This window comes from Delphinus delphis, chromosome 10, assembly GCF_949987515.2.
Source record: "Delphinus delphis chromosome 10, mDelDel1.2, whole genome shotgun sequence".
NCBI lineage: Eukaryota > Metazoa > Chordata > Mammalia > Artiodactyla > Delphinidae > Delphinus > Delphinus delphis.
In genome coordinates this window covers 31,015,083-31,027,545 of record NC_082692.2, presented here as the reverse complement: position 1 = coordinate 31,027,545, position 12,463 = coordinate 31,015,083, and the positions used below count along the sequence as shown (strand labels likewise).

The following is a 12,463-nucleotide window of genomic DNA, read 5'->3' as shown; positions in this document are numbered from 1 at the left end:
TAATATTATACATATATATTCTGCTTTAGTATGTTAAAGCAGATGTGAGTCCAAAAAAAAACCTAACAGGGCTTCCCTGGTGGCGCAGTGGTTGAGAATCCGCCTGCCAACGCAGGGAACACGGGTTCGAGCCCTGGTCCGGGAAGATCCCACATGCCGCGGAGCAACTAAGCCCATGTGCCACAATTACTGAGCCTGCGCTCTAGAGCCCGTGAGCCACAACTAAGGAAGTCCGTGTGCCTAGAGCCCATGCTCCACAACAAGAGAAGCCACTGCAATGAGAAGCCCGCACACCACAACGAAGAGTAGCCCCCGTTCGCTGCAACTAGAGAAAGCCCGTGTGCAGCAACTGAGACCCAATGCAGACAAAAAAATTAAAAAAATAACAAAAAAACAAACAAATGGTAAATTCTACTGTTCGTTAGTCATAAATCAAACCTAACTTTCTGAAAATCAAACCAATTCCTTATAAACAGAGAAGGACTTGGAGAAAGTTATACTGACATGAATAAAGATTTTTTTAAAAAGGGCCACAAGATGAGCACTTAATTAAAACACAAACACACACAGACACACACACATGGATACACACACTTTCTTTAGGCTGTTGAAATATAAAGTCTTTAATTCTCCATTAAAAAAAAAACAAAACAAACCTTGATTATAAGCTTTAAAACCATTTGAAGATGTGGAAGACTGTCTGCCTTTCAGCCTACTTCAAAGCCAGTAAAGAAATCATTTCTTCTTCTTCCAACTCAAAGTATGTTTAGGAGCAGAACATCTGATAGAAGTGGTATTGCCAATCTAACCAATTTTAAAATATAAAGTGTTTCTAGCAATATTTGGATACATATAATTTGACAAAAAAAGTTTTATAAACCTAAGCTTTAAAAAATAGAAAATATAAGCCCCAACAAAAAAAGCATAATTTGTAATTGAAAGAAAATAATATTTTGTAGAAAAAAAGTTGTCCTTCCAAAAAGAGACAAAAATGACTAACTTTTATTTCCCAAGAGAATTATGCCACTTTTATACAACAAAATTACAGTCACCACAAATTGCTTTCAACAATTCCACTGCTGCTTCATTTGACCACTTGAAAATCAAAATTCTTTCAGATTATAAATATAACTTTTTATAACTCTGTTATTACGTACTGTGAATGGGGAAAGGGGGCCAATCTTGTGGCCGTAGCGTCGAACGGCCTCTCTGATGTGGCAGGGCTGGATGGCATCGCTGTGAGCCTCAACACCACAGGCCGCAGTGCTCTGCGACAGAAAAACACATAAATTGTTACTAAATCAAAAACACACAACAGAACTACAGTGTATAAAATATGAAAATAAACTTTCATAAAATGGACGGTTTTTTCCCTTAGGATGCACATCATTGCTGCCATATACTACATCTAAAAAAAAATTCCATTAACAAATCAAAGATGACTTTTACATGACCCCTTCCTAGCAGACCAACCAAATGCAATTTTTATGCCCCCAATATTTCACCTAGGCCTACATGTCAAGGTACAGAAGAATACAGCCACTTGCGTGCAGATGAAAAGTGTCATAGGGGCTTGCTGAAAGAACCACAGGAAACTATTTTTTTAAAAAACATTTAAACATTTATTATTATAAATGTTTCTTGGGAGCCTGTTGGACATATTTCTGAAATAACTTGAGGGTCATCAATTTTAAAATTAAAAATGTAAAATTGCTATATATTTATTTATAATACTGTGGACCGTCATAAAAGATCATTTCAACTTGGTTCCTAGTTTTCTAGGTATCCTCCATGCAGAAACAAAATAAAACAAAAACTTTCTATTTTAATCTGCCTCATCTGCAAAAGGCAGGTTTGAAAGTACAAAGAAACACAAGAAACAGAAAGATTATTTGCAATAAGACTATGGATATCAACTCAAGAAATGTGTGCAACATGATTTAAAAAAAATAAAATAGGGGCATTATAGTCTCATGATTCAGTTGTAGGCTCTGGCTTCCCAAATACCTGGGTCCAGATCCCAGCCATATCAGTTACCAGTTCTGTCAAGTTATGTAATATCTCTGCACTTTAGTTTCCTCATCTGTAAACTGGATAATAATTATAATTGCTCTATAGGGTTGCTGTGAAAATTAAATGAGTTGATATGTGTAAACCACTTAGAACGGTGCCTGACACGTTAGCTATTAACAACATTAGGCTATTATTTACATTAAAAATGGAACCTCCATGTTCTTGAAATGATAAGCTAATTTACTTAAAAGTGCAGTGGATACCAGATGCCAGGTCATCAACATTAAAGAATCAAGAGAAAGAAATAGTAGCCTGTGTGTTACTGTAACTCTGGTCTAGAGGTACCACTCTCAGAATTCCTTATAGGAGTATATCTAGTACAACCTCTAGGGATAGCAATTTGGCAAATCTTATCAAAATGAAAAAACACAACCCTTTTTGACCCAATAATTTCACCTCTAAGAATTTATCCTACGGACACATTACACGGTACAAAATAATAGATAGATAGATAGATAGGTAGATATTCACCGCTGTGCTACCTGAATTCATGAAGCAAATGTTCATCAACGAGAGAACAATGAAGTCAATTATGATACATTCATTCAGTGCAACAGAAACCACAGCAACACCAAAAAGCATGAAACAGTTCCATACACATTCCTGTGGAGCTATCTCTAAGATACACTGTTTGAAAAAATACTAGGTGACCAACTGGATAACTATGTTAACCAGCTGTTTTTTAAAAAAAAGCTGAACATTATATGCTCATTTAAGCTTAGAATATTTCCACAAAGGTACCCCAAAAATCAGTAACAGTGCTTATCTCTTGTAGTATAGGTGGGTGTCTGGAGGACATGGGTTAGAGGAAATATTTTTCACTGTATATCCTTCTGTACCTTTGAAATATACTTTTTGTGCTTCTTCTATTATAAACTAGTAAAATAATTGTAAAAATTCCTATGAAGAGCATCAGCTAATTATCCAAGCTGAACCTGAAATAAGACTTAAAATATAAAACAAAACAGATCTTGATTATTTTTATTATTTTAACAAGATTTGAAATAAGCCAGATAGGAATTTACTCTAGGCTATCTTTCTCAATTTCATTCCAACAATACCCTAAATAACATATCAGCTATGCCCACAATAACAAGGATTAAGTTATCTTAACCCCTCACTTTGGCACTCATATAGAAGTACACACACAGAGTTTTTTCTTTTCCTCTCTTTCTTTTTTTTTAAATTGTGCTTTCCTGATTCTCATTCCAAATACTTTGTTTCAGTTGGAATATATTAGAATAAATGCAATTATCAGGTACCCAGTAAGGCTAAAGACTCTTCTGTGAAGTCCACTTGGCTCCAAGATGTGAACATGACTAATACAGACTCATGATCTGCTAGGGATAACAAGTACTTGTGAAGTCGAGGCATTCTACTCATTTGTGGAAATGAATGCAAATAATTAGCTGGATTTGGAATCTAAAGTTAAGTTTTCCAGTGGAAACTCAAGTGGAAACACAAAAGGGGGACATCAAGAGGGTCAATAACCTGCAGACTAAGTGGGTGGGGCGTCCTTCCAGCGCATTCTTCTGTGGAAGCTCCTTTCTGCTTGAAAATTGGATTTATTTTTCATTTCTTTTCTCCATGGCCAGTGGAGAGTCTACTCTTCCTCTACTTTCCCCAATAAATTTGGTTCTGGTATAGAACATTTTGGTCAAAATCTCTCAGAACCTCTGGCATGGCGATCCAATGGGACTTGAGCACACTGAAGTAGGAAGCATAAGTTAGAAACTACTTGTGGTTGCTATTTGTAAGATGTGGTAACACGTAAGCCAGGCCTGTTTGAATCATGTTATCACTGCTAAAACGAAGCTAACCTACATAAAAATAAAAATATTCACTTTTGTGAAAAATGTCATTAAAATTTCTATCTTGCCAGTTTCAGGTTTACCTGCTATCATTAAGCAACTGCAAACATCAGCATAAGTTACTATGTGCACTTCTACACTTTCCTGATTTGCCTATTGAGTTCTTTGGAAGGAAACCTTTAAATCTGAAATGTTGTATTCGCGGTATGGTTTCTACCGCAATAAGTATCTTCTCGTTTCTGTAAATATCTAGTCCCTCACCAAGGTACTCGAAATCTGTTTAAATTCAAAATTCATATTAAGTTTAGAATTTTTACTTCAGCAGTGACTTCATAAATCTTGTAATAGTCTTCAAAATTGTTACAGGATTAGCATTAAATTTGTGTATTTGCTACCTAATATAAAAATATTATATGTTATAAATACATATAAAGAATATTATATTTATGTACCAATTCAGCTTTCTCATTCTGCTTGTGCCCACATTATAGAATATTCTTTAAGTTTTCAAAAATGAAACCCACATGTTTGATAAAATACTGAGTGCTGTTGTCTATAGTGTGTTTGTCAAAATCTCTGTGGCGACTAAACTCTTTATTTCCTAAAGTAAAGTACAAGGTGCTTCATAAAGTTCTTCATATGTCAGGTACTCTTCCTCTTGGCTGCATTCATACTCCATTCTTGTATTCTTCCATTTCATTTTTATTTATGTCTTTTTATTCAGAAACTGTTGCTGGGTATTGGAAGCTCAAGTATCATATAGAGTCCTCCATGCTTCCCACATTTGAGTATTGTCCCTCTGCTTGTACTTGCTGGCTTGTATTGAATAAAATTCCCCAACAGCTTGAACTCTCAACTGTGGTACAAGAAGTTACATTGAAACTTTGGTTGCCCCAGGATCTCTTACAAAAGTCTGTACCTCTCCTGACTCTTTTCTTCTGAACTTAAGAGTTGTTGGGAAGAAACAGCTTTTAAAGAAATTTTATCCTTTCTCAGCCTTCCCCTTGCCGGTAATCTAATATTTAAGAAGGACCTGGAATCTCAGATAATTGCCTCTTATTCTTTTCACATCCATAATGGTAGACTAGATCTTTTGTTAAACTTGAAACATTAGATTTTTTTTTTTTTTTTTTGGCGATATGCGGGCCTCTCACTGTCGTGGCCTCTCCTGTTGCAGAGCACAGGCTCCGGACGCGCAGGCTCAGCAGCCATGGCTCACGGGCCCAGCCGCTCTGTGGCATGTGGGATCTTCCCGGACCGGGGCACGAACCTGCGTCCCCTTCATTGGCAGGCGGACTCTCAACCACTGCGCCACCAGGGAAGCCCGAAACATTAGATTTTACAGAGGAGTAATACGTATCTCAGGTTAGAGCAAGTGAAAGGTTAGTAGCACTATTACTGACTTCTGTCACTCACCGACCACATGGGTTGATGTATGACTTCTTTCTCCTCACTCTTGTACATAGAGCTCTCTCAGTGCTTTGTGTCTATAGAGGATTTCTTTTCAGATGAAGTTGGGCCATTCTTTGGCCAAAGGCTATAGTATAATACAATTAATTTTCTCATTTCAAAACTTAATTGAGATGTTAAATTTGTCATTCTATATAACTAGGAAGAGATTTTTTTTTAACTAAGGAAATTAAAACTAAAAAAGGTATTGAAGACAAGAAAGAATCACCAAATTCAAGGATTCATAATTATAAAATTTAGAAAAAAACACACTATATTATCTATTCTAAACTTCCCCAACTCCTTCCCTACGTTATAGATGACAGAGTGAAGATAAGGGACACTCCCATGATTAAAATGATAGTATTAAGATATGGTTATACATCAAATTCCTTGGCTTCTAGTACGCATAGCTAGTATATAATAGAGGCTTTATTATTTTACGTAGAATGAACTGTACCATGTTACCAACATAGCTGAGGTTTCCAGTGAGTAAAAATCAAAATATAGCAAGAGTTTGAACGTAGAAAGATGTGGATGAGTAAATAGAGAAAAAATTATTTATTTTATGTATGCATAATAACCAGGTTAATTACAACTTCCTACATACTTTGTAAAGAAAATCCACTGAAGAGGTCTTTTAGGTAACATTTTATTAGCCTAGTTTTATTTATTGAATGAGTTGGAGAGCACTACAGCTGAAAATCTTTAAAACTACTTTATAATATAGAAGTTCCTTATAGTTCAGAGTTTCCCTTTATAAATAATCAGTGAGCTCTGTCATTTCGAAAACAAAAGGGGGAGTTCAGATGTGAGGATGAAATTTAAATCTGCTTACTATCAGTTATAAAATTATATCTTGGCATAGCTCCACTACTAGTAATGGCAAATGGTTCCTATTGTGCCAACGAACTTGTAGATAAAAGTATAAAGTTTGGACAAATTATAAAAAACAAGTATCTGAAAGCAAAAGAGACTGATCTAACACAGGCAGAAACTGAAAGGCGGCGTACCCATATTTAGAAGAAGGGAATGGCTGTGGGTTGAGTTTTCCGTTTTTACTGTTTTAGCCCAAGGGTAGGCTCCAGTCAGTATAGGGAGGACATGACCTTAGAGGCATGAAGAACTATAGGCCAGAGTTCAGGGCAACCACAGTATGTGTAAAGTGGAAAAGAAAATCCCAAAAAGGACAGAATCAAAGAAGGGAAGTTCCAAATTCAGTGTATAAATTTTACCCAGTCTTTGGGTAACTTCTTAACTATTCCTTTGTGGTACCAAATCCAAAAAACCCAGGTAATCAGGTAAAGTTAAGTGAAGTGAAGAGAGAATCTAGCTGCTGAAGAGGAATTTGAGTTTGGACTTTAGAGTTCAATCTAGAAAAGTAAACTGCCTGCTTAGCACACATATGCACACACCACCACCACCACCAACTCTCTTCATAGGAATATAACAGAATCTGAAATCTCTACAATATATTACTCACAATGTCCAGGATATAACTTAAAATTACTAGACATGCAACAATACAAGAAACTGTGACTTATACTCAATGGAGACTAAAATAATCCAGGTATTTAATTTATCATACAAGGATTTTAAAGCAGCTATTATGAAATAAAATAAACTTGTAATAAATGATAAAAAATAATAGCACAGGGAGATCAGCTCGATGCTTTGTGACCACCTGGAGGGGTGGGATAGGGAGGGTGGGAGATGCAAGAGGGAACAGATGTATATGTATAACTGATTCACTTTGTTATAAAGTAGAAACTAACACACCATTGTAAAGCAATTATACCCCAATAAAGATGTTAAAAAAATAAATAGTAGAAAAATGTAAACTACAAAAAGAAATCAAAAGGAAATTATACAACTATAAAATAAAATATCAGAACTAATACATTACTGGATGAGTGTTAAGATTGAAGCTGACAGTAGATAGAGTTTGGAACATAAAGGAAGATCAATAGAAGTCATCCAATCTGAAGAACAGAGAGAAAAGATTGAAAGAGAAATTAAACAGAGCTTCAGGGATATGTGGAACAATATCCGAGTAACTAACGAATATGTACTTGGAGTCTCAGAAGGGGAGAAGAGGGAGCATGAGGCAGACAAAATATCTTAAGAAATAATTGCTGATAATCCCCCCCAAATTTAAAAATATTTCATTTTCAAGAAGCTCAGTGAATCCTAAGCAGAATAAATACAAAAGAAAACCATTTCTATGGATATCATGGCCAAACTGCTGAAAACCAAAAATAAAGATACAATTTTGAAAGCATCCAGAGAAAAATAATACATTACATACATAGAAACAAAACTACAAAATCTACTGACGTGATTAAAAGAAAAAGGATGCTAGAAAACAGTGGAATGATATAATTAAAGTACTGAAAATGAAACTGCCAATCCAGAATTCTATAGCCAGAGAAAATATCTTCCAGAAATGAAGGAAAAGTAAAGATATTTTCAGAAAAATGAAAATTAAGAGAAACCACCACCAGCCAGCATGTGCTATAACGAGTGCTAAATAAAATTTAGTAGAACAAAAAAGGAAAATGATACCAGAAGGAAAGTCTGATCATCGAAAAGAAATAGAGGGACAGTGGAAACGGTAAATGTTAAAGTCATTTGATTACTTAAGGCAAAAACAGTGTTATGGTTTATAACATGTCAACGTAAGATGTATATCAACTATAGCATAAAGAACAAGACTAAAGTAGATAAACCTATATAAATATAAAAGTCTTACATTTCATGTGAGTAAAACAGTACAATAACAACTCTAAGTACATTGAAAATTTAAGGATCTATATTGTAGTCCTTAGCATAGCCACTAAAAAATGATGCAAAGAGATATCACTAAGAAATCAGTAGATACATTAAAATGGATTTCTAAAGGAGTGTATAATTAAACCTAAAGGAAAATAGGAAAGAAAAACAGAAAAAAAATAGAGAAAACAAGTAGCAAAATAACTGACCTGTATCTGAACCATGTCAATACACACATTAAGCATCACAGATTTAAAGACTAAAATTAAAAGATACAGAAAGAAAGGAAAAAGAAGAGCCAACAATTTTTTGTTTACAAGAGATGTACTTTAAATATTAAACATACAGATATACTGAAAGGAAATGGAGAGAAAAACATATATCATTTAAATAGCATAAGAAGGCTGGAATAGCTATATTAATCAGATAAAACAGTTCAAGATGGATAGTATTCCAGTGATGAAAAGAGAGATTTCATAAAGATAAGTAAATGGAGAGATATGCCATGTTCATGGATTATAAGACTTGGTATTGTGAAGACATTTATATCCTCAAATTGATGTAAGATTTCAATCCAAACCCCTTCAAAATCTCACTAGGCTTTTCGTTTTTCTTTCTCTCTTTCTATATCTCCCTCTCTTTCTTTCTTTTTCTGGGTAGAAACTAAATTTTAATTCTAAAATTTACATAGAAATGCAAGGATACAACATATCCATATTAAACCTGAAAAATAAAGTTTGAGGACCTACACTACCTGACTTTGAGACCTACTATAAGCTACAGTAATCAAGGCAGATGACAATGACAAAAGAACTGACAAGTCAATAAAACAAAATTGAAATCCTAGAAATAAATCAACACAGATATACGGTCATTTGAATTTCAACAAAGCCACCAAAGCAATCCAATGGGAGAAAAGAGTCTTCAACAAATGGTTCTGCGATAACTAGATATATGTAAAAAAGTGAACATGGCCTCAACTCATAAAAGACACAAAACTTAATCTGACTCGGTTAATGGAACTTAACATAAAAGGTAAAGCTAAAAAGCTTCCAGAAGAAAACACAGGAGAACATCATCATGAATTGGGAGTAGCCAAAGCTTTCTTAGACAGAACACAGAAAACAATAAACAAAAGAGAAAATTGGATAAATTAGACTTCATTAGAAGTTCAAAACTTCTGCTCAACAAAATACACCATTAAGACAATGAACAGGTGAACTACAAACAGAGAGAAAATATGTGAAAAACATATATTTGACATAGGATTGTTATACAGAATATATAAAGAACTCCTACAAATTGTAACAAGAGACAACCCTACCTCAAAAATGTTGTGTAAAATATTTGAAGAGACTCCTTCTTGAGGAAGATATATGAATGGCCAATTGGCACATGAAAAAATGCTCAGCATTATCAGTCACCAGGAAAATACAAACTCAAACTATAGTGAATTATTATTAAATACCCATCAGAATGGTTAAAAGTAAAAACAATGACAACACCAAATGTTGATGAGCGTGTGGAGCAACTGAAATTCTCATATATTGCTAAGAAAGTATAAAATGATACAACCATTTGGGAAAAAAGTTCTTGCAGTTTCTTTAAAAACTGAACACGTAGCTACTCTATCACCCGGTAATTTCATTCCTAGCTATCTACCTAAGAGAAATGAAAGCATGTGTCCATAAAGACTTGTACAATAATGCTCATAACAGGTTTATTCATAATACCTCAAAAACTGGAAATAGCCTAGGTGTCCACCAAAAATGAGAATGAGTAAACAGATATATACAAGCAACTTACTCTTCAATAAAAAAGAATAAATTATACTTATACTGAAAAACATAAACTTCAAAAGTGTCCTGAAAGAAATTTCACACATAAGAGTATACATACTATATTCTCTTTATATGAGGTTCTAGAATGGAAAAAACTAATGTATGATGAAAAAAACAGAACAGTGTTTGCCTTTCTGAGGATGGTGACAGGATTGTCTGGAGGAGGTATGAAGGAACTTTCTGAACTGATGGTAATGTTTTTTATCTTGAGAGGGGATTAGAAAACAACAAATTTATACATTTGTCAAAATTCATCAAATGGTATACTTAAGAATTGAGTGGTATACTGAATATAAATGTTACCTTTAAAAAAAAGGAACCATAAACAAATTATACATAATGAAGTGTTTAGGAATGAAAAGTAAGCTGATGTATGCAGCTTACTTTTTTCAATGTATTAAAAAAAATGAACAGATGGATGGATTAAAGAACAACTGGATGCATATATATAGTAAATGCAAATATAGTAAATATATAGTTAATATATTAAATATAGTAAAATGTTAACTGTAGGCTTCCCTGGTGGCACAGGGATTAAGAATCCGCCTGCCAATGCAGGGGACATGGGTTTGAGCCATGGTCCGGGAAGATCCCACATGCCATGGAGCAACTAAGTCCGTGCGCCACAACTACTGAGCCTGTACTCTAGAGCCTGTGAGCCACAACTACTGAGCCCACGTGCCACAACTACTGAAGCCTGTGCACCTAGAGCCCGTGCTCCGCAATAAGAGAAGACACCGCAATGAGAAGCCCGCGCACTGCAACGAAGAGTAGCCCCCCACTCGCCGCAACTAGAGGAAGCCCGAGTGCAGCAGCGAAGACCCAACACAGCCAAAAGTAAATAAAAAAACAAACAAAACAAAACCAAAAAAACACATTGAGATACGACTACTCAAAAAAAAATACCTTAAAAAATGTTAATTGTAGAATCTAGATGGCAGATATATGGTATTCGCTCTACAATTCTTTTAACTATTTTGTGTTTGAAAATTTTTATATTAGAAAAACTCAATTATCTTGCTGTAAACTGGCTGCTTCTAAAAATTAGATTTATGAGAAAAATAGAACACATTTTCCATACTCAATAAGACCTCTCCATTCTGCACCAAAAAAGAAAGGAAAAAAAAAAAGAAAAAGAAAAAATATCACTGACCTTTTTTCTCTTCCTTTGTTTGGTTTTAGCTGAGTCTTGTCCAGCACTCCCATTCCCTAGGGATCCTGATGTGGTTCTCCCTGAGAGCTGTGATCCAGATGATGGAGTGCTCGGTGTAGGAGGAGGTGTGTTCTCAGGAGAGTCTGGGTAGGACCTTAGGCAAGACCCCTGTCCAAAGAGATGTGGCTTTGAAATCAAGCAACCAGAACTTCTACTAACATTTGAGTTTGTTTAACATCTCATGAATTCAGTAATATTTGAAAGTTATAAAAACACAGTTTATTATTATCCAGTCCACAGAAATGATGCCACCATCTTACCCCTAAGGGTCTAAATATATTAATTTTTAACCTGTCTGATCATTTAGATAAAAATCAGGATTCCTCAGATACAGCTTCCAAAATTTCTGCTGATTTTGTCAAACAGAGATATTTTTACTGAGAAGTTTTGTCAGTGTTTCAAACTTACTCAAAAGGAAGTTCTAAACTTTCTCCCCAAACAGGATGCCTTCTAGACATTCTTTGTAACATGGTGACCAGCCTTCGCCTAGTAACTCAAACTCAGTGCTTTAGGGTCACTGTAGATAGATCTCTAGCTCCTCCAACACCTAGTTCCTTCCTTCATTCAGAATATGCCTCCTATCTATCTGCTTTCTTTGGTTATGACTGCAAGTCTGTTCTCTCTTCCATGTGGAAGCACTTCAAATACTGAAGACTGTTTATTTCACAGCCTCTTCTCTTCTATAGGTCAAACACCTCAAGTTCCTTTCACCACTTATTATGAGACATGCTTTCAGGTTCCTCCTCCCGCCCATTACTCTCCTTTAGAGATCCTTCACTTTGTCAATATCCATCCTACAGGATGGTGCCTAAACACTGAAACAAAATAAAAAACATTTTCTTTTCAGTAACATCACAATATTGGCTCCTAAGAAGTGTATAGGCAAATAAAAGTTTCTAAGTCTTTTTCATGTATGGTATTGTTAATTCTACATTATCCTCTTATTATCTACTGGCCTACAATTCTCTGTAATGTATTTTAAAAATTATGTTAGGCTTGGTAAAATGTTTTGCTGAAATTCAGATATTGTTTTCAATAGTATTTCTTTGATCTTCTTGCCTAGAAACATCAAACAAGAAGGAATAAACCTAATGTGGCATGAGTTGTTCTTAGAAAAAACAAGGTAACTCCTAGAGATCATTGCTTCCAGTATATGAATCATATATTAGAAAACAAAATCTAGAAAATTAACTCAAATTAACCTTGATAATCTGAGAAACCCAAGCTTAGCTAGCTCAGTTCCTTATATAGTTAGTATTCAAGAACGATAATTATTAAAATAGAATACACTGTGTGAACCCCAT

General features: G+C 34.8%; 1 protein-coding gene across 2 annotated transcripts in view; it reads right to left on the bottom strand.

The window, feature by feature from the left end:
• The window catches only part of SUPT3H (SPT3 homolog, SAGA and STAGA complex component), a 420,389-nt gene that overhangs the window by 79,136 nt on the left and 328,790 nt on the right, over window positions 1-12,463 (bottom strand). For both annotated transcript variants that reach the window (XM_060021727.1, XM_060021728.1), the window contains exons 10-11: window positions 11,100-11,267; window positions 1,158-1,268 (exon numbers count right to left, since the gene is read on the bottom strand). In XM_060021727.1, coding sequence (XP_059877710.1) covers window positions 1,158-1,268; window positions 11,100-11,267 — 279 coding nt within the window. The remainder of the gene's footprint in view (window positions 1-1,157; window positions 1,269-11,099; window positions 11,268-12,463) is intronic.